The sequence below is a fragment of the Homarus americanus genome, unplaced genomic scaffold (genome assembly GCF_018991925.1).
Source record: "Homarus americanus isolate GMGI-L3 unplaced genomic scaffold, GMGI_Hamer_2.0 scaffold7626, whole genome shotgun sequence".
Lineage (NCBI taxonomy): Eukaryota > Metazoa > Arthropoda > Malacostraca > Decapoda > Nephropidae > Homarus > Homarus americanus.
Window position 1 is genome coordinate 2,827,456 of NW_024718273.1, and position 23,827 is coordinate 2,851,282.

General features: G+C 40.1%; 1 protein-coding gene across 1 annotated transcript in view; it reads left to right on the forward strand.

Moving 5' to 3' along the window:
• LOC121859372 (hemocytin-like) overlaps window positions 1-23,827 on the forward strand; it is a gene marked incomplete at its 5' end in the record, with an annotated part of 457,920 nt that overhangs the window by 53,118 nt on the left and 380,975 nt on the right. Inside the window, 7 exon segments of the mRNA XM_042356148.1 lie at window positions 33-145; window positions 1,344-1,509; window positions 8,522-8,753; window positions 9,831-10,026; window positions 11,445-11,637; window positions 12,361-12,557; window positions 20,591-20,702. Of these exon segments, the coding sequence (XP_042212082.1) occupies window positions 33-145; window positions 1,344-1,509; window positions 8,522-8,753; window positions 9,831-10,026; window positions 11,445-11,637; window positions 12,361-12,557; window positions 20,591-20,702 (1,209 nt within the window).

Genomic DNA, 23,827 nt, shown 5'->3' on the forward strand with positions numbered 1-23,827 from the left:
AAAATGTGTTACAAACTTTTTTGTCCCCACAGATGTGTGTCTGGAACAGCCTAAGATGAAGCACCCATGTAAGGCTCAAGCTCGAGATGCAAATGAATTCTGTTCTCGCCTGCAGTATGACCTGAAGTTTGTCTTTTGCCGCCAGGTAAAGTTCCTCCGCTTACTGCAACCTTTGATGGTCATTTGAAACCCCCAGGTGGTGGTACAGGTGAACTAGAGCACCTTGGTACTGTACCTGTAGCTCCCAGGTGGTGGTACAGGTGAACTAGAGAACCTTGGTACTGTACCTGTAGCCTCCAGGTGGTGGTACAGGTGAACTAGAGCACCTTGGTACTGTATCTGTAGCCCCCAGGTGGTGGTACAGGTGAACTAGAGCACCTTGGTACTGTATCTGTAGCCCCCAGGTGGTGGTACAGGTGAACTAGAGCACCTTGGTACTGTACCTGTAACCTCCAGGTGGTGGTACAGGTGAACTAGAGCACCTTGGTACTGTACCTGTAGCCCCCAGGTGGTGGTACAGGTGAACTAGAGCACCTTGGTACTGTATCTGTAGCCCCCAGGTGGTGGTACAGGTGAACTAGAGCACCTTGGTACTGTACCTGTAACCTCCAGGTGGTGGTACAGGTGAACTAGAGCACCTTGGTACTGTATCTGTAGCCCCCTGGTGGTGGTACAGTGAACTGGAACACCTTCGTACTGTACCTGTAACCTCCAGGTGGTGGTACAGGTGAACTAGAGCACCTTGGTACTGTATCTGTAGCCCCCTGGTGGTGGTACAGTGAACTGGAACACCTTCGTACTGTACCTGTAACCTCCAGGTGGTGGTACAGGTGAACTAGAGCACCTTGGTACTGTATCTGTAGCCCCCTGGTGGTGGTACAGTGAACTGGAACACCTTCGTACTGTACCTGTAACCTCCAGGTGGTGGTACAGGTGAACTAGAGCACCTTGGTACTGTATCTGTAGCCCCCTGGTGGTGGTACAGTGAACTGGAACACCTTCGTACTGTACCTGTAACCTCCAGGTGGTGGTACAGGTGAACTAGAGCACCTTGGTACTGTATCTGTAGCCCCCTGGTGGTGGTACAGTGAACTGGAACACCTTCGTACTGTACCTGTAACCCTCAGTGTGACGAGGTGAGAGCTACATACGTCGTTGACATACGTCCACTTACCAATAAGGACAAGAAGCTGTAAGACGACCAACAACCACAGTAAACATTTTCTTCACTTTAACAATAAGTGTTGTCACAGCCCTTGGTTGACGGTGGTGATGGTCACAGCTTTCCTATACTTGCAGTTATACGTATGTAAGACACTGATCATGTTGTGTGATGCTGACAGGTGGTGGATGTGGAGCCGTACATCAACGCCTGCCGCTGGGACTACTGTGACTGTGACTCCCAGGACCGTGAGGCGTGTGCCTGTGAATCCTTCGCCGCTTTCTACAGGGAATGTGCCAGCGTCGGGGGTGACATTCCCGGCGGCTGGCGCTCACAGGACCTCTGCCGTAAGTTAAAATCTCATTAAGGTACTTCGTGTTATGCTAACCAAGTTACATAAGAATATATTGTTTTGTACATTATATTCAGGACTATGCAAAGTGTATTCTCTATCACCTTTCACTTTTTATCGCCGAGTTAAAATACTCGTCTTCACTTTATTCTACAACATGTTCCCAAGCTGTTTCCAAATGTAAAAAAAATGAACGTCGATTTAAGTTTCTCTTCATATTAATTAATTTCACCAGCCCTGTCCCATCCCAAAGATCAACTGCAGTGCTCTCCACGATATTATGATTATGTTCGCTGCAAGTTGAAGCACATTTTATTTCTGGTCCCTTTGTCGCTCCACTGTTCTCTTCACATTTCCCCCTCCCCTTTAGAAATTATATTTTACGGGACAGGTTATTTTCATAACGTGTGTGATAATCACATTATATGACAAAAATTGAGAATAGATAAGAAAAAAAATTACTTGAGCAGATAAACTACCAATTAAGTTCTGTTGGTATATCCTGTACTGCCCTTTGAGTCACATCATATAAAGTTATACTCTCCCTTTCCCAGTTCTTTGCTTAAGGATTGTTACTTCTCTTACTATAAAATACTTAACATTACAAAAAAATTTTGACGGGTAATCTTTTCTCTCTGCCCTCTTATGTTTTGACCCCTCGTTTCATACATCATCGTAAATATTCTATATTTTCTCCAATTTTGCTAAATTAAAAAATGCTTTATATCAGTGTTCACTTCTGCAATATGTCTGTTATAACAGTATTTACCAATGTTTGCTTACAGAAAGTGATACAAAGGCTGTCCATTCCTAGAAATATGATCTGAAACCACAGCCCCACCCAATCTCAATAAATAAAAGGCCTTTTTTTTTCCTGACCAAATTGAAGTTCATTCTTCTCATGTACCACTGTAGCACAATGTGGTACCAACCAGGGGTACCTAAGTTTACACGACTCAGTTGCACCTTGAGAGCGTCTTCCTAATAATACCTATCACTGGATCCACTCCTGTCCTTTAAGATCTTATTTCATCCCAAGTTTTTCACTGCATAAATAGACTGTCTGGGATTTGGAATAGTGATTTACACATGCACATAGGTGGTAGGGCAGAAGATCCCATGGTAATGCCTGATCGTAAAAATACGAGGACCTACTCCATCGCAGCTAATAAAACACGGCTACACTATGATATCAAATACCAAAACAAATTAATTATGATTGTTGTTTATTTAAAAATAATTAGAGTAGTTTGTGCTGAGGATACCCTGATATAAGTCTTCACAATGGGATTATAAAATTACACGCTGTCACTAACCGGTCATGGCGTCTGATGTCGTAGACGCTCACCATGTTACATATTATTAATCTGAAACATAAGAACTTAAGAAAATAAGGAGTCTGCAATAGATCGGTTGGCCTGTGCATGGCAGCTCCTGTCGAGAGTTACTACCACTCTATCATCCATGAATCTATCTAGCCTCCTTTTAAAACTTCCCAGCGTTCCAGCACTTACTACAAAGTTGCTAAGCTTGTTCCACTCGTCCACCACCCTATTTGTGAACCAGTTTCTTCCTATCTCCCTCCTAAACCTAAACTTATCCAACTTGAATCCGTTGCTCCGAGTCCTATCCTGCTCGGATACTATAAGAACTTTAATAAGCACAGATTAGTACAGTAATGTATCTGTACTAATTAATGAAAAACAAATAAACAATATTATATCATGAATGAGTCAGTACAGTAGACAAACAGTGAGACGACCCTTGTGGAAGGGGGGTGGCCCAGTCACTCCCCAGCCCCCCACGGAGGATATATTAACGCTTATAAAAATTTCTGACTTGACTTACGATAATATAACTTGTATTGCTGAAATTCTTGTAAGATAGTGATTAATTGGAGTACAGTAAGTCCTAGTATAACGTCGCCCCGCTTTACGTTGTTTCGGTACTACGTCGCTAAACTTTAGAGACCAAAAATTCGTAACGTCCCGGTGATCCGATACTTCGTCGTTTTGTGTGGTCACGGACTACTTTCTATGGTGCATCATCCGCTCTTGTCTGGCCGCACTATGCTCTCTCGGCTGGCGCGCTGCCCTCACTCGTGGAATGTCACAGCATCTCCAAGCGACGCTAAGCCAGTCTCTGTTACGAATTCTCATCATTCATGTATACTTATGTGCTTTTGCTCTAAAACTGTACTCTAACCATTCGAAATGGCTTCCAAGCGCCAATCAAGTGCTACCGATGCTAGTTTAGTGAAGAGGCAATGTAAGAGCATTACCCTTGCTACGAAAATGGATGTATTTACCCAATTTGAAAAAGGGGAACGTGCTGTGGACATAGCCGCTGTGCTTGGTCTAACCCCCACAATGGTGCATGCTATCCGGAACAACGCTGACAAGAATAAGGTTAGTGCTGGAAGTGGTTCGTCTCTGAGTGCAACTAAGACAACTCGTACTAGAAGCACTGTGAAAGAAAAAGTGGAAAAGATGCTGGCAATGTGGATGGAGGACCAGAATCAACGCAATGCGCCTGTGAGCCTTATGGTTATCCAGCATAAGGCCAGATCCTTGTTTGACGAAATAAAGGCAGAAGAGGGTGAAGGATCGAAGGAAGAGACCTTTACGGCCAGTCGAGGCTGGGTTCAACAATTTAAGCGCAGGTATAACTTCCACAATATTAAGATGACTGGTGAAACTGCCAGTTCAGATACGGTTGCTGCCGAGACATTCCCGCCAGAATTCAAACGGATTATCCAGGAAGGAGGTTTCTCATCGAAGCAAGTCTTCAATGTGGATGAGACTGGTCTCTTTTGGATGAGGATGTCTGAAAGGACCTATATACCCAAGGAGGAGAAAAGAGCGTCAGGTTTTAAAGCGGCAAAAGACTACTTGACGCTGCTGCTTGGTGGACTTCAAGCTGAAGCCTATGCTAATTTCTCGCACTGCCAACCCACGGGCTCTGAAAGGTTACTCTAAGGATCACCTTTCTGTGATCTACAAGGCAAATGAGACGCATAGATAAACAGTGCCATATTTAGCCAGTGGCTGAACGTGTACGCCGTCCCTGCAATGAAAGAATACTGTACCAAGGTGAACCTTGACTTCAAAATTCTTCTGATCGTTGACAATGCTCCAGCCCATCCTTCCAATCTCGACGACTTGCATGAGTGTAAAAGTTGTATTCCTGCCTCCCAACACTACAGCACTGATGCAGCCTAAGAACCAAGGCGTCATCGCAGCATTCAAGGCGTATTATTTACGCCGTACCATGACCCAACTGCTCAAGGCTATATCAACGCATATGCAGTCACATACTTCCTTTGCTTCAGCCATGAGCGTCTTTGAAGGATTCTCACAGTACTTCGAGTTTCTTATTTCTAAAATAGCAGTTTTGAAATTTGTTATATATTCATGTACTTTAAACACATCAATTTCTCGAGACTGCATTTGGTTGTAAATTACTTAAACATAAGGCATGATCTGATGAAAAAGCTCCAACCAAAACATGAATTTTTCATTGTTCAGGTATTGCAAAATTCCTGTTGCTTCTGAAATGGTTCGATCTGCACTTACCGTCGACTGGATTTCAGCAAGGCAGCTTTTTAAAGGTTGCAAATTTTCATGTACTTTGTTCATGGTCCGTATGTTAAAGTTCCACCTTGTAGAGGATGGGCGCGGAATGCTGACTTTTATATACTTATTGAGAATGGGTACGCATTGTGGTGATCTTGAGAAAAATGTTGGTATAGCCAAAACGTTAGAGAAAAATATTCTTGAGTCCCGCGTAATACTTGCTGCATTTCTCATTATCAGATTCAGTTGGTGCGCATAACAGTGAATGAAATGTGCATTATTAAAAACTGCTTTTATTTTTGCCTGAACGCCCCCTTTTTTGCCTTTCATGACATTTGCACCATCAAATGTCTGAGTTATCAGTTTTTGTCTATTTCCTTGAAGGATTATATCTAACTGCTCTAGAATACATTTTGATATGTCATCTGCAGTTTGATTTTCTGGAATAAAGAATCCCCCAAAACGCTCAAATATTTCTTCATTCAGCACGTACCGTAGAACAATTACCATTTGAGTGTGTTCTGAAACATCTGTTGTGTCATCAGCCATGACAGCTACAAATGAAGTTTCTTTAATCTCTTTCTTTATCTCATCATGGTATATCTGCAGCAGGCAGTCAAGTATCTCATTCTGAATAGTCTTAGAAACACCTGTGAAGATTGTACTTTTTTTTAAATGGTTCTTTAAATATGGGTCTAATTTAGATGCAAAATTTGTTAATCCCCTAAATACACCTGGATTTACCGAATCATCTTTTTCATCATGTCCACGTAAAGGAATTTCAAAGTTTCCACAAAATGTAATGCAGTCTATTATCTTGGATAAAATTTCACGGTTCTTGGTAACCTTCCTGTTATGCTCAAAAGTCTATAGGCTTCACTAAGTTTTTCTTTAATATTTACGCTTCCTAAAAGTGATAGTGAAACCATGCTTTCAATATGCTTCTTTGACTTTTCATGTTTTTTTCCGTTTTTTCTTTCATTTTGTTTATATTTCTAAAGCCGTCTTTTGTCCAAGTTACATCGCTTCCAATTCCAAACAACAAACACGGAAAACAAAATAATGTATTTTTTACTTCCCAACCACAGAGCCAACTTTTCTTTTGGTACCTCTTACTGTTGCTTATTCCTGGCTGAGATATTTGAATATCAGGTGAGGGATGGCCTCTTGTCTTAATAGCAACTTTCTCATGAAGAGACAACTGTGAAAATTTAAGTTGTTGAAGTTCACTCACTGTCACAGAACTTGTTTCTTGGGAAAACAAGGAGGCCATGTTTAATTAATTCAAATTCTTCTACACAATAAAGTTTCTGAAAAAACAATGAATACAAAATGTTGTCTATGAGTATGAATCATACGCATCATGCTGTGAGGTGCTTACGCGTCTGCCATATCAAGAGTATTTAAATGTGATAAATTGTAGATGATGTGATATCATACAGTGTGATATCACATCATCAACAATTTATCACATTCAAATACTCTTGGTATAGCAGACGGCGCGTAAGCACCTCACAGGACGATGCGTAAACACTACCTCCCACACTGATAACCAGATCGGCACTGTGTGAGCCACACTGCTCACCCCTGCTTGCCTCCAGGACATGCGTGCGACAAAGCAAACGCCCGTTATTGGAACTGTCGAGTAAAACAGTTCCACATACAGGGAGTTTTGTTGTTTTCTCGGAATTAGAGGATGGCCATTGACATTAAGTTTAAGTTTTATTGATAATAGTTTTAAATATCTCGTACAAGTATAACTAAATAAACATATATGATATATTATATAATACATATATATCGGGTGAAATAGGGGGTGCTGCAGTTCCACAGTGCCTACTGACGAGCCGCCACTGCTCAGCGAACACCCAGACAGGGGGGTGCCGAAACTTTGGATTGTGACTGTACATTCGGTACAAAGAATTCTCTTGCTGGGGTCGACCGCAGATGGCGAGGGTGACGTCACACAAACTCCACCCACATGAGCAAATTAGCCATACTGGCCGACCTGGTATGGTTGGGTCCTAAGTCTAGAAGCGTTGTTTCTGGTCTAGGCGTAGAGTCATACCAGCTCTGTCTACGCGGCGTCTCGCAGGCGTCTCACGTGACGCATGAAATCGCGGGGAACTCTCATATAGTTTTTAATTTAAATTATCTTCTAAGCTATAAATTAAAAAAAAAATATTCCATAAATTTATTACTAAATTGCATAGTTAATTTTGTATTACATATGGTATTCATACAAAGTATAGTTTAGAAAACAAAAATTTCCACTTCTTGCCAAGTTTATACATGTCGTAGTCATTTCATTGCTGATTTACTTGATTTTCTCTTTGAAATAACTAGGCTTATAAGATTATAGAACTTAATATTTTAATATTTAGTACAGAGAATTATTTACAATCATATATTGCGATACTTTTTGCAAAAGACTGTGTTTGTTTAAAGTCTAATTTGCAAGGTATGCCAAAAGACCCTTCTGTAATCATTTACATTTGTGCCAAATGTAAATGAATTCTATACATAATTAGCATATCGATGCTCTCTGTGGAAATTCCATGAAAATGGTCGCCAAATCATAACATTTTATTCATAACAAGCCTTTTGATGAATTAAAATGAGCCCTTGAGAAGCCGATGTCATCCCTACCGAGGATAAGATACTATACCCTTTCCACACTAAGCTGGCCGATGAGCCCCGCCCCTCGTCTATAGCTACAAATAGCTGCGATTGGTTCACCTGAGCGTTTTATCTTCCCCCAGACTGCGTGTATATAAGCGCGTATTTATACCAACCTTTTAAAATTTTCTAACCTCCTCTTTGAAGTACTAATGCCTTGAAATTATTTGCATTTTGATAGTTCAGATATTTAACACTATTTTAGATACTAACAGATCTGCTTACCAATTGTGAACACATTTAGTTTGAAATGAACCAATCAGCTATTAGTATTGAAGAGGGGCATGGTCTTTGGGCCAGGTTAGCATGGAAATAGTCCTTGGTCCCTACCACACATCCCAAGGAGATTTGTAAACACCTCACCGTCCTCACACACCTAACTTCACATCTTGAGAACTCAGTTTGGAATGTAATTACTAATTAGATCCTGTATATGGTGCACTACTTGTATTCTTAACAGTGGGTTAAGAACTTATTTAATGGAAGATTTAATTACTGTATTTCTGTAATTCCTGTTTTTTTTTTAATATCTTCCAGCCGTGATCTTATATTATTTGAATAGTTCATGGAGTCTTAGTACAGTGACTTACATTTCATTTCCACATCACCAATTTCTGAATAACAGTACGTAAATCTGTTTTGATTTTTTCAGCATACAATTTATTTTCTTCTAATACATCAAGGAAAATGTTGTAAAATTTCATAGTAATTTTCTGTCACAAAAGATGTTATCATTAATGATGATGTCAACAGCGGTTGAGTGCAGAGGAGGCAAAGTGTACAACCCGTGCATGTCTACTATCCAGCCCCGGTGTGGCCTGCCATCTGATGGTGGGCCTCCTGACTTCTGTGTGGAGGGCTGTGATTGTCCCAGGGGCCTGGTGCACCATCAAGGCAACTGTATTCCTGTCAGTGACTGTCCCTGTACTCATCACAAAAGGGAATACAACGCCGGAGATACCATATCCCACGGTTGCAATTCTTGGTGAGTTATAAACATTACTCTGTCCTCTTCGCCACTGGTTGGCTCGTTAGTCGCAGGGGCGGTAGCCGGTAGGTCACATCTCTATTACCCACTGCTGCTGGTCAAGCTCACCAGCCTATAATTATTTGTAGCATGTGGCGATCTCCCTGTTTGAATATAAGACTCTTATAAGCCATTGTCCACTCCCTGGGATCTTTTGCTCGTCCTTGCATCTGCAGAACAGGATTTTCAGGGGGTTCAGCTTGTTGCACAACTTTATTAACGCTTTGGGATGCACGCTATCAGGATTCGCCCAATGGTATAGATACCTTAGGCGTTCATTGTGGAGAGGGGCCCGCCCCACAAGGGGTCACAGCTCAAGGTTGAAGTAGCCGCAAGTCCAGAAAACTGTGAGGGCAAACTTTTTCGAGGTAAGAATTGTGAACTCTTGGAACAACCTGCCAGAGATTGTTGTGACGGCACTGAGTGTGAGCCGTTTCAAGACCAGACTTGACCAGCACTGGAGCAGGTTCAGATACATGCAAGAGCCAGTACATGCCCAGTACTTGCCAACAGTGCGTTAACAGAGACTTGGCTGATCGACAAAGAGGCTAATGAGCCGATCAGTGGTCTGAAGAAGAAAGCCATTTTGTTTTTCAATGGCATTGTTATCACATCGTGTTTGGTATCCTATTGCAAGTTATCTGTATTTGTGGAGGATGAAGACTGTCTCCAAGAGTTCATCTGTCAACATGGACTAGTTGGCAGAGTGCTGACATTGAAGAACAAATAATTGTTTCAGTATAACATCCAAACCGATCGCACTCTTGTAAACCCCCAAAAAGTAAAATTACACAATGCTACCTGAAGAAGATTGCTTTAATTGGTGCCTGATATCAAAGTAAGTTCTTTCTTTTTAATATGCTGAGGGTCCAGGGGCAGAGCCCCTGGATTAGGAAGTTAGGTAAGGTTAGGTCAGGTTCTGTGCATTGGTATTTCCATTTTTGTGTTTAGTATCATGCAGATAGTATATCCAGAAATTTTGGTGCAATCAATAAAGTCCTTCTGGTGCCTATAATATTTATTCAATACCTGCAGTACATGTCTGGAAGGAGAGTGGGTGTGTACGGAGGTGAAGTGTGGCTCCCGCTGTGCTGCTGTGGGTGACCCTCACTACACCACCTTTGATGGCCGCCGCTTTGACTTCATGGGCAAGTGTTCCTACTACCTGGTGCAGGCGCAGGACTTCAGTATCGAGGTTGAGAATCAGCCATGTGCTGGTGCCTTCTCCGAGGTAATTGCTTTAGACTTTGTGTTATGTGTTGATGAGATGCATTGGGGCTTGCAAAGCTGTATTGTCACCTCAGAGTATCATTCAAATGTCATTGGTGTATTTAATGATACACTATATCTAATTTACACACAGAGATACAATCTAAGGAAACTTTTGTAGATTAAAGGAGCTGATAGGAGAGATATGGTTTAAGTCTTATACCTTCCCTGATGACATTGTGTTCATCGGCAACTGGTTCTATTGTTTACTATTTTTGTCTTTTTTTCCTTTTCATGTCTCTTTGTTTTTCCTTTGTTCACTGTTTTCTTAACACCTCTTATGTTACCAACCAATGGTATAATTTATCACACAGTTGCACATGGTTGAAAGCCCTTAGAACTAAGGTTGGCTCTTTTCATCTGTACAAAATGTGTCATCTCTTTGACCCCTGGCTAGTTGTTATCCAAATTAATACAGTATGACGCCTGTAGATTTTAAGTGTTTTCGTACATAAAAAAGACTTTATTGTTTGTTTAAGTTTCTGGGACTTCTGAGACTTTTAAACTCCATGCACTGTTTGTATTGATTTAAGATGGCATGAAATATATATTAATTTTAACTCTTATACAGACTTTGGAGATCTGGCCTCCCATTGACTGTTCAACACCTCCTGGTGGTGTGCCCGAGTCTCAGAGATTTTCGGCTTAAGCGCCTCTCCCGGTAGCGGGGAAGACGGGTCTTACCGTGTCTCTTTGGTGCTTGGGGGGGGGTAGTGTGGGAGTAGACGTCCTCTCCTTCGTGGAGGTAGCTGGCCTTTTACACAAGCTTTGAGTTTTATCTATTAGCATTTAAATGGTTTTTACGAAAGTCTTATGTTATATATTATTTTTTGTTTTTTACCTTACATTATTTTATTTGTAATTCGGCGACATATGACCTAAGCTGTTGCGTCGCCAGGGATGTAATTACCACAATCAGTCAATCAATCAATCGATTAGGTACAATACCCATGTGGGTCGTCTCGTATCCTTAACGACATAAACGACCACAAAATTACCCAGTATGTTTCCAAAATAGTACAGTACTATGTGACTCATTTTGCTGATGCAACCACATCCTCTTTTCCTTCCCCAGTGAAATAGAAGAGAATTTATTACAGTATTGCATTACTTTGATAAGGATTTAGTAGAAGTCTTCCTCTCCCACAAGGCTCAAACTGTCTGTCTCATTACTGTATATTGTGTAGTAAATAGCCTTTCATTTTCCCAACGAACTAACTAGGTAACTTTCCAAGTAAAAAATGGGTTAAGTTAATGAATTTCCTCCAGTGGTAAGTTTACATATTTCCTCACTTTGCCCGAGACTTAAATAGTTAATGATGAACTCGTTGTTCTCCTCTTCAAATTATCTTTTAACACTTCTTCTTCCTCTTTATGCAGAACATGAACTTCCAAGGATCAGTGGTGAGTCAGTATCCATCCTGTACCAAGTCAGTGACCGTGCGTACAGAAGGTACAGTGATACATCTCAAGCAGGGTAAGGAGGTCACTGTTAATGGGGTGGAGCTCAGGAGAATGCCTGCCTGGGTCACTGGTGCATACATCAAGATTGCTTCCAGTATCCTCGTCATAGGTAATTCATCACTGTCTTGTGTTTATAGTATTTCATATGGCAAAAAACATTCTTGAGAACTCCATATTATCGACAGGTTCAATAGATTAAACATTTGTGTGCAAATAAAAATAAAACTTTGCCAGAGCGTGATCCTTTCACTTTGATTGTAGGAAATGACACACACATTTGAATGGGTATGTAATTATAAAGATGGTATTCATGCTTTGTTTATTATCTAATATAATTTCGGTCAAATTTGGTATGGTTATTTGTTGTCTTATTGACTTACACATTTTTGGGTGCGGTCTACAAAGTTATTTACACTATAGTGTGCAGTCTACAGCATATTTACATTATAGACTGTGGTCTACTAATTGTCCAGTACTACACAATATCCACTATAAATATTTTTTTAATGATTTAGTATTTACATGTAAGGCTATGTTATATTACATTAGGTTAGACTAGAGATACAGTATCTTTATAGACCGCAAGCTATAGTAGCACCCATTTTTTGCAGTAGCTGGATATGATCGGTCACAAAAATTATTGTGTACACTTTATTTTTTTGGGGGGGGGGGGATTAGCCCACCCAGGCACAGGTCACTGACCCACATCAGGGCTTGGAGGGCGAAAATGAAATAATAATAATAAAATAATCATAATAATAATAATAATAATGTTCTCTAATTTTTCTTATTTATTAGCATATATTTATAAATATATATATTTTTTTTTCAGTTGAGTTGAGCAATGGGATGGACGTGTGGTGGGACGGCCAGACTCGTGTGTACGTAGATGCTCCAGCAAAGTTTCGTGGGGAGACAGCTGGTCTGTGTGGCACCTTCACTGACAACCAGCGGGATGACTTCCTCACACCAGAGGGAGACATAGAACAAGATGTTGTTGCTTTTGCAAATAAGTGGAAAACTTCTGAGGTTGGTAATAATGTTATGTGGACTACACTGCTTTGCTAGGTGTGGTGGCACTGATGTGTAGTCACATAACTCATTTTGGTCTTGGTTTGAATCTTATCCTGTAAGTGATATCTCCATTAGCCAGAACAATTGGTGCAGAGCATTTCCGAGAATGAGAGATTTGCGAGTAACGAGACTACTCTCTCAAAGCTGGAAAAAATCCCCCATCCCCAGAATTTTCTGGGTACTGGGAAAATTTTCTCGGAATTTTCCGAGAAATTTTAGTTCCAGCTATCGGAGAGTTCCAATTAAGGGAAGCATCTGGCTGAAAATACGACGAAAATCGGAAAATTAAGAAAATATTTAGAAAAATTCCTGAGGAAAGCTGTTGCCTGTGGCTATCTGCTCAGATATTTTGACAGTGAAATTCGTAATATTTATGTAGCTATGCATGATAGTTCTACCCCCCCCCCCCTTTCATTTAGAGGGCACTTCTGTTTACTGAGCACAAGCTGTACAGTACTCCTCGGTTACCCACAAAAGAAGCGAGAATAAGCTTCGACTGTCTGTTGCTCTCGCGCCAACCCTATCGAGGTGTGTCTCAGAGTGAGTTTTTCTACCTTACAAATCTTTAAGGCTTGGCCATTTATGGGCCGATTCTAAAAAAAAAGATGAAAGTAGTAGAATAACATATTTTGCACGGCTGAATATATAGTTTTTCTTTATATTTGCCTTGGTTTATTATTTGCTGATTTATCTTTATAAATATTTGGATGAAAAAATGGTAAGTTAGGAAAAAAAATTCATGCTCCCAAAACAAAAGCAATAATCAGAAATATTTATATGTCATGTTCAAGTACAGTAAATTACCTATAATTCACGAGAATTTCAACATAATATAGCGATAAGTTATGGAGAAGTATTATTTTGAAAATTGATAAGAAAATAAGGAAAAAATCAGGTACTCTCAGGGATTAGGCAGAACCGATTCAGAGGTATAACAAAAATGTATCTGGTGTCCTTAAATGCTGGAAGGAAAATTATATTAATTGTTCAGTTATTAATGAATTTCGTGCTTCAACCAGACGATACCCTAAAGAGGGATTCTGGCAAACGGAGATAGTACTTACTTCTATGTGATGCCCCTAGCTCCCGACAGTCAGCCAAGTGGGAACTCCATCAAAATGTTATGATGTGTGGAGACATCTGGAAGCATCTTCATAGTAAGCACAGATATTATTTTGAGTGAATCACTTTGAGAATGTGACAGCATGTGTAAGGAGTGCCATGATTGGCAAAAACATTTAACATCAGTGAAACTGCAGGTCTCCTTTATTGACATTACTAGAAGTTCAATACTGGTTAGGATATGTAAGGGGGCAATCAAGTTGGGGATATTTTGATAAAAAATTAATACAATCTCAAATAATAGGAAGGTTGTATTAATTAATATATAACAGTCAGTAAAAATAATATTTGGCATCTTAGCACTTGGTAACTAAGTGATTTTGTATCGCCTTGGCTTTCTAGATAGCGAGACTGATTTGGTTAATTATGTTGGCATGTGAAGACTGGTTTATTATGACAGGTAGCTATGGAAGAGGAGTCTCTCCTCTCTTAAAGTGTGAAATCTTGTCCTTGCTAATGAAAGAAGCTTAACAAGGTCGATGGTACACCATTACCACAACTACATATAAATTAATTAGGAGATGGAAACTGTACAACACACAAGTGTGGACTGAGAAACTGGGTTGTCAACTTATTACTTAGTGCTATTAGCAACAGAACAAGTTTTAATAACTAGTCATATATGTATGTGATGAAAAGAACCTAAATTAACAAGTTGAATTAACAAAGGAAAATTAAAACTGTGGCACTAAACAATAATTAATGCCTACTGGTCAGTAGATAGACCTGGCCAGTACAGGTGAGTCCTCTGAATATTGGGATCCTGTCCAGATCACATTCACTTGGAAGCTCATTAGCTTATATAACAGTGGACTCAAACCTCTGACATTGACATGGGAGAGGCTGAGCAGTTTTACATTTACGTCTCCAGTTACTGTGAAGATAGATGGCTTGCTTGCTATAAAGTATCGGTATCGACTTTAGGATGAGTATGGTATCGGCATAGACGTCATAGCAATCACCGAAACTTGGATGAATCTGGCGAGCAAAATTTTTTTTATCAGAGTGCCACATAGAAGGGTACAACCTTTTTCACAAGGACAGGGAAGGTAGGAAGGGGGGAGGGGTCGCACTCTTCGTCAAGGATACATTAAAATGTTGTATTAATAATTTAATAAAGGGTGAAATAGGAACCGAGTCTGTGTGGGTAGAAATCACGGAAGGAAGAGAAAAATTAATTTTGGGAGTAATTTACAGGCCCCCCAAGTCTTGGCAAAGAAGCAGCTCAGCCCATATGGCAGGAAATGAGTAGGGCAGCAAAATATAACAACCTATGCATTATGGGGGATTTCAACTTCAGAAATATTGACTGGGACAACATTGTAGGTGACTATGAATCTGAAGACTTCCTAGACACAGTACAGGACAGATTTTTGAAACAACTAAATACAGAACCTACTAGAGGTGACAATATATGAGACCTAGTATTAACAAATAAAGAAAATATTATCAGAGATATCACAGTAGGGGAAGAACTAGGTAACAGTGATCACAGAGAAATTAGGTTCACCCTAAATTGGGAAACGAAAAACAATGACAATATGGTCAGAGTCCCAAACTTTCGGTTGGCGGATTATCAGGGGTTAAGAAGGTACCGAGGTGAGGTCACCTGGGAACAGTCACGTCAGTCCCCAGTAGGAAGGGGTGAGGTCATAGATGACACAACAATTGATCATGACTATAATATATTCACTAGTATACTACATAAAGCACAAGAACAAATTATACCATACAGAAAAATTAGGTCAAATAAGAATGAGCCAAGGTGGATGACCAGAAAACTTAAACATGTCATAGGAATAAAGAAAGGAATATATAAGAAATTAAAGGGAGGGGAGGAGCAGCTCAGAAATAGGTATAATGAACTATCTAGGAATTTTAAGAAAAATGTAAGGAAAGCAAAGAGAGGCTATTAAATCAAAATAGCAAGAGAATCCAAGGCAAATCCCAAGGGATTTTTCCAGGTATATAGGACAAAGGTCAAGGACAAAGTTGGGCCTTTAAAGTCAGGGAGGGGAGAAGTCATAAATGGCAGTGAAGAAATAAGCAAAGCATTGAACAGCTACTTCTTATCAGTTTTCACAGAAGAAATTTGCGATGAAATTCCAGAGGTGGAACTGATATTTAAGGGAAAGGAAGAAGAGAAATTAAAGAATATCACTATCAGAAAAGAGGATGTTCTTAAGAAGATAAATAAACTAAAGAAAACAAAATCCCCAGGGCCGGATGAAATTTTCCCTCGAGTCTTGAAAGAGTGTAGGGAACAGATTAGCGGACCCCTCGTAAACTTATTTACAAAATCATTAGACACTGGAGTTGTGCCAGACTTGTGGAAACAGGCAAATGTAGTACCCATATTCAAAAAAGGAGACAGAGCATCAGCGTCAAATTACCGGCCGATCAGTTTGACGTCAGTAGTGGGGAAATTTCTTGAATCAATTATAGCAGATAGCATCCGATCGCATCTAGAGAAAAGCAAATTAATCTACGACTCTCAACATGGGTTTACAAAGGGAAAATCTTGTCTAACAAATCTGCTAACGTTTTTTAGGAAAGTCTTCGAGATAGTAGATAATGACGAAAATTACCATGTTATTTACTTAGACTTTAGCAAAGCATTTGACAGAGTACTGCATCAGAGGCTTCTGAGAAAAATTAAGGCTCATGGTATCGAGGGGAAAGTTTTAAATTGGATCAAATCATGGCTCACCGATAGAACGCAGAGGGTCAGCGTAGATGGTGTTAAATCTGAGTGGGGCCGTGTAACCAGTGGGGTTCCCCAGGGGTCAGTACTAGGCCCACTCTTGTTCATAATCTACATAAACGATCTAGACATTTCAGATCAGCAGACATAAGCAAGTTTGCGGATGACACCTCAAAAATAGGGCGGCACCATCCAGGGCAGTGATGCAATGCACATATAAGAACATAAGAACATAAGAAAGTGATACTGCAGGAGGCCGACTGGCCCATACAGGCAGAACCCTTTCACACCATCCCAGCACTTCCATGTGCCTATCCAATCCCCGTCTTGAAGCTCTTAGCGTCCCCGACCCTACTACTATAGCACTCGGTAGTCTATTCCACATATCCACAACTCTATTACCAAACCAGTGCTTGCCTATATCCTTTCTGAATCGGAATTTATCTAATTTAAAGCCATTTGTTCTAGTTATTTCGTTATTACTGAGCTTCAGAACATCTTCCATTTTACCCTTGTTAATCCCACTTACCCACTTGTACACCTCTATCATATCTCCCCTAACTCTACGCCTCTCTAATGAATGTAAGCCTAAGCTTTTCAGTCTTTCTTCATATGGAAGGTTTCTAATATTATGGATCATTTTTGTCATTCTTCTTTGTACTGTCTCCAAAGAATCTATGTCCATTCTATAATAAGGACACCAGAACTGAACCGCATAATCCATGTGTGGCCTCACTAATGCTAGGTAAAGTTCCAAGATAACGTCAGCAGTTCTGTTACTCACAGACCTAGATATGAACCCAAGAATCCTGTTTGCCTTGTTGCGAACGCTAATACATTGTTTTCTAGGTTTCAAGTCGTTGCTAACAACACCCAGATCTTTTTCACAAACTGAGCTTAGCTTCGTGTTACCTAGTTTATACTTAACGTTTGTATTCGTCTTCCCATCTGTAGTACCTTGCATTTATCAGTATTAAAATTCATTTGCCAGTCTACTGACCACTCATGTAAGGTATCGCTAGGGATCTTTAAAGGTGTTCAAAGCTCACTGTCTGAATTTATCACTCTCCCATTTTGGGTATCATCTGCAACTTACTAATCCTACTAGAAGTTATGCCTAAATCAAGATCATTAATGAAATATAACAAACAGCAGAGGGCCTAATACAGATCCCTGGGGAACTCCGCTGGACCGCACCTAGGTCTGACTTAATCCATTTATGCTGACTCTTGTTTCCTGTACCAGTTAACCATGACCTAATCCATTTTAATACTGATCCACCTATTCCATGTGCTTCTACCTTCCTTATCAATCTCTCATGAGGGACTCTATCGAATGCTTTACTGAAATCTAAATAAAATATATCATATGACTTATCATTATCTACCGCTTCAAATACTTCTGAGAAAAAGCTAAGCAAATTTGTGAGACAAGAACGTCCCTGGGTGAACCCGTGCTGAGAAGAATGAATTAAGTTGAATGTTTCAAGGTGGCTTCTGATTTTTGTAGCAATAATTGACTCTAGTAACTTGCCTATGATTGACGTGAGACTAATGGGAAGGCAATTTGATGCTATTGATTTATCACCCTTTGAAAATCGGAACTACATTTGTAAGTTTCAAGCTTCTGGCACCAGTCCTATCTTCTAATGACTTATTAAATAAAAACTGCTAATGGATTACTCCAACTCATCTCTACATTCTTTAATATTCTAGCATACCCTGCTCCGGACCAGGCGACATGAGGCTTCAGTTTGTTAATTACTTTAAGCACATCGTTACTAGTAATATTGATATTCATCAACATATTTTCTATACTGTCGTTATATACCTTATGAACTTTTGGAAACTGTGCTAGGTTTTCATTTGTGAATACCGAGCGAAAATGACTATTTAACGTACTACACATTTCTAACTCATCATCAGTCATTTCTCCTGTCGTAGTTTTAAGGGGACCTATTGTATCTCTAACCTTTGATTTATACAGTTGATAAAAAGCTTTGGGGTTATTTTTCGATTCGTTTGCTACCTTGATTTCATAATTACTCTTTGCTTTCCTAATTTCTGTTTTTACCTGTCTTGTTAGGTTCTGATAGTAACCAAGTAAGTGATTTTCGCCTTTCTTAACTTTTCTATATACTCCTTTCTTTTTCCCTAGAAGATCTAAGAGTCTATTATTCATCCATTTTGGGGTGGTCTGAAAAATGGCAAATGAAATTCAACACCAGCAAGTGCAGCGTACTTAATATTGTAAGAACAAATACTTATAATGTATACAGCCTTAACAACATCAACCTAGAGAAGTCGACTTGTAAAAGAGACCTAGGGGTACTTTGTAAGCCCGGACCTACGGCCTAGAAAACAGTGCGTTAATATTCGAAATAAGGCAAACAGAGTATTGGGTTTTATATCTAGAAGTGTAAGTAACAAGAGTGCAGAGGTCTTATTGCAACTATATCTTGCGCTAGTCAGGCCGCACCTCGATTATGCAGTTCAGTTCTGGTGCCCCTATTATAGAATGGATATAAATTCACTAGAGTCGGTGCAGCGAAGAATGACAAAAATGATTCCGGGACTTAGAAACCTTCCATATTAGGATAGGTTAAAGAAACTTAACTTGCATTCCCTAGAAAGACGAAGAGTGCGGGGAGATATGATAGAAGTATTTAAGTGGGTGAAAGGAATCAATAAAGGGGATATAGATAAAGTTCTTATAATATCCGAGCAGGATAGGACTCGGAGCAACGGATTCAAGTTGGTTAAGTTTAGGTTTAGGAGGGAGATAGGAAGAAATGGCTCACAAATAGGGTGGTGGACGAGTGGAACAAGCTTAGCAACTTTGTAGTAAGTGCGGGAACTCTGGAAAGTTTCAAAAGGAGGCTAGATAGATTCATGGATGATAGAGAGTGGTAGTAACTGTCGACAGGAGCTGCCATGCACAGGCCAACCGGCCTATTGCAGACTCCTTATTTTCTTATGTTCTTATATCTGTCGCATCAATTGGACTGGGGATATAGTTTGCCCCTTTTTGCAACCATCTTGCCCTCCATATGGAACTGTCAGCTTCTGGTTTGAAATTCAGCCTGGCAATAACCATCTTTGTGATCAGCGAAGATTAATTAGTCTTATAATATTTGTTACTGTCTTTGAACAGACTTGCAACTTACATATTTTTTTATGACCAGCTTAGCACGTAAACTCAGGGCGGCGCTACCCACTAGGCGAACTAGGCGATCGCCTAGGGCGCCAACATCTGGGGGCGCCACAAATTCAGGGCAAACTTGGATAAAATTAAAAATGAAGGGAAAACTGTGGTGGACACTGTGGTGGAGCCGTGGAGGGTCGGAGCAGGATGTTAGAAGGGTGGGGGGTCGGAGGGAGGCGAGGGTAGGTAGACGGTAGCCGACTGTGTTTTCTTTTTTAATATTATTCGTTAACCCCCCGGAGGGACTAACCCGGGTCCTTATCTTTGGCGGCCTGGAGAACTGTCGAGCAGTGACCTGAAGGCTGACATCTGAGGAACCCTTCTCCCAACCCCACCATCCCCTCCCCTCCCTTACTGCCAGGGCGGCTGAGCCGCCCCTTCCCTGTCTTTGTCGGGATGAGGCAAGGTTACCTGACCTCTGAAGTTTACGTCAAGGATTTATTGACTTAATGTAATAACAATAATTGGTTATTTGCATGGGTGAAGTAATAAAGCCACAAGATGAAAACAATGTAGTTATGGGTTACTGTACCTACATTAGCTTATCAAAACTTTCAAGGGGGCGCACATCTAAAGGCTTGCCTAGGGCGCCAAATCATCTTGCACCGGCCCTGCGTAAACTATGATGCAGAATGCAAAAATTTACAAAGTCTGAAACTTGTCAGAAGCAGTAAATTATACAGATATAATTCCCAAATTTTCATTTATTTTCTTTTTTTAGTACACTTTCTCACAAATTGTTTTGGTAAATAAATTTTCTACTTTGATCACATTTATATAAATTTCAGTTAAATTAATAAAAAAACATTTCCCTCCTTTCCTTCCTGAGGTAGTTTACTCGCCTCTCCTCTTCATCTGAATTTTGTATAATCCGGCTAGAATTTACCTCAAGAGTAAAGGAATAACAGAAAATGAATGGCTTATTTAGTTTGTGTAAAAAAATATCTTGTCTTAACAGAATTGCCCAGACCAGCCGTTGGAGCCTGAGACTCGACCGTGTGAGAGACATGTACAGAATAAGGAAAAGGCTGAAAAATATTGTGCGAAGCTCAAGTCCCATGTGTTTAGTGGTGAGTACACCGTCCCTCTTTAGTTTGTCTTTTTCATTCATTATTTGTGAGAACATGTAACAGCGGATCTCTCCCATTGGGTGAAATGAAAGCCGGTGTACATCAGTCAGTTTTACTCTTGTGGCAACAGCACGTACTGTACACCTGTGATAAGTACAAAGAAAATACACAAATAGTTCCCAAATGTGTCCACACATAAAAATAATAATAATAATAATAATAATAATAATAATAATAATAATAATAATAATAATAATAATAATACAACAAAAAATATATAAAAAATAATAAAAATAATAAAAATAAAAATAAAAATAAAAATAAAAATAATAAAATAATAATAAAACATAAAAATACAACAAATAAAATAATAATAATAAAAAATACAAATAAATAAGTTGTAATAAAAATAAAAAAAATAATAAAAACCATAAATAAAAAAATGAAAAAAATCAAGAGTGAGAAACGACATATGTATGTTGTGTTGTCAAAGTAAGAGAAACAATTGAGACCCTGCAGTTGTGTGTAAATGAGGCAGAATGTCTGTTCAGCAACCTGGGACTTGGTCACAATTTTTGTGATGCCATATGGCAGCAGGGTTTACCATTAGACAATATAATATGCTTCCAATATTTTCCCAGGCGGTAGTACTGTACCACCCTGTTTGATAGCTGCCTACTACCTATTATGTAAGGGGGAAATAAGCGGCATGGCCTGGCAGAGATAGAATAATACACATGTATGTTATTCATGAAGAAGGAACATGTGGTCGACAAATGACGACTTAACAACATGGCGTCTAGAGGAGAGAGATGTGACTCTCACATGTATTAAGATAGTATCTCAGTGGTAATATAATCACAGTAATATTTCTCACACTTTAACAACAAAATAGGCGAGGCGACTGAGTGTCTAGAATCAATGAAACAATGTCTCTACTCATATATGGTTGCTTAGGCCTCAACATACATCCACTATATATATATATATATATACACATATACACACACACATACTGATGCCAAAGACTATAACTTCCGTCTATCTCAAGCACAACAATCCTCCCTCACCCAGTGCCTAAGGGAGGAGGAAGTCGATTCGGATTTTTGTCATTTAATACGCGACCCCCCCCCTCCCTCCCAGGCTGTTATGCACTCTAAAAGGCAAGTCATGGGCATTAGACTATGTAAGGAGCTGGCTTAGGTGGCATGGCACCCCAGTTGTTTTAACCAGTCCCATACCAAACACATATCAGGAGGCACACACCCCTGTGCAGCTCCAAACCGCCTTAGGCCCAGGGACAATGAAGCATCACAAGGAGACAATGTAAGTGTGAATGGCCCTTACTGATAGTACATACAGCACTAACAGAACACCTTGTAACACTGTGAGTGGTCCTTACTGACAGTATATACAGCACTAACAGAACACATTGTTACACTGTGAGTGGCCCTTACTGACATTACATAGAGCACTAACAGAACACCTTGTAACACTGTGAGTGGTCCATACTGACAGTACAAACAGCACTAACATAGCACCTTGTAACACTGTGAGTGGTCCTTACTGACAGTATATACAGCACTAACATAGCACCTTGTAACACTGTGAGTGGCCCTTACTGACAGTACAAACAGCACTAACATAGCACCTTGTAACACTGTGAGTGGTCCTTACTGACAGTATATACAGCACTAACATAGCACCTTGTAACACTGTGAGTGGCCCTTACTGACAGTACAAACAGCACTAACATAGCACCTTGTAACACTGTGAGTGGTCCTTACTGACAGTATATACAGCACTAACATAGCACCTTGTAACACTGTGAGTGGCCCTTACTGACAGTACAAACACTAACATGTGTAACACTGTGAGTGGCCCTTACTGACAGTATATACAGCACTAACAGAACACCTTGTAACACTGTGAGTGGTCCATACTGACAGTACAAACAGCACTAACAGAACACCTTGTAACACTGTGAGTGGTCTTACTGACAGTACAAACAGCACTAACATAACACCTTGTAACACTGTGAGTGGTCCTTACTGACAGTATATACAGCACTAACAGAACACCTTGTAACACTGTGAGTGGTCCATACTGACAGTACAAACAGCACTAACATAGCACCTTGTAACACTGTGAGTGGCCCTTACTGACATTACATAGAGCACTAACAGAACACTTTGTAACACTGTGAGTGGTCCTTACTGACAGTACAAACAGCACTAACATAGCACCTTGTAACACTGTGAGTGGTCCTTACTGACAGTATATACAGCACTAACAGAACACCTTGTAACACTGTGAGTGGTCCTTACTGACAGTACATAGAGCACTAACAGAACACATTGTAACACTGTGAGTGGTCCTTACTGACAGTATATACAGCACTAACAGAACACCTTGTAACACTGTGAGTGGTCCTTACTGACAGTATATACAGCACTAACAGAACACCTTGTAACACTGTGAGTGGTCCTTACTGACAGTATATACAGCACTAACAGAACACCTTGTAACACTGTGAGTGGTCCTTACTGACAGTACATACAGCACTAACAGAACACCTTGTAACACTGTGAGTGGTCCTTACTGACAGTATATACAGCACTAACAGAACACCTTGTAACACTGTGAGTGGTCCTTACTGACAGTATATACAGCACTAACAGAACACCTTGTAACACTGTGAGTGGTCCTTACTGACAGTACATAGAGCACTAACAGAACACCTTGTAACACTGTGAGTGGCCCTTACTGACAGTACAAACAGCACTAACATAGCACCTTGTAACACTGTGAGTGGTCCTTACTGACAGTATATACAGCACTAACAGAACACCTTGTAACACTGTGAGTGGTCCTTACTGACAGTATATACAGCACTAACATAGCACCTTGTAACACTGTGAGTGGCCCTTACTGACATTACATAGAGCACTAACAGAACACTTTGTAACACTGTGAGTGGTCCATACTGACAGTACAAACAGCACTAACAGAACACCTTGTAACACTGTGAGTGGTCCATACTGACAGTACAAACAGCACTAACAGAACACCTTGTAACACTCTGCAACACCAAGTCATGAGCAGCAACTTAAGGAGAAATTTGT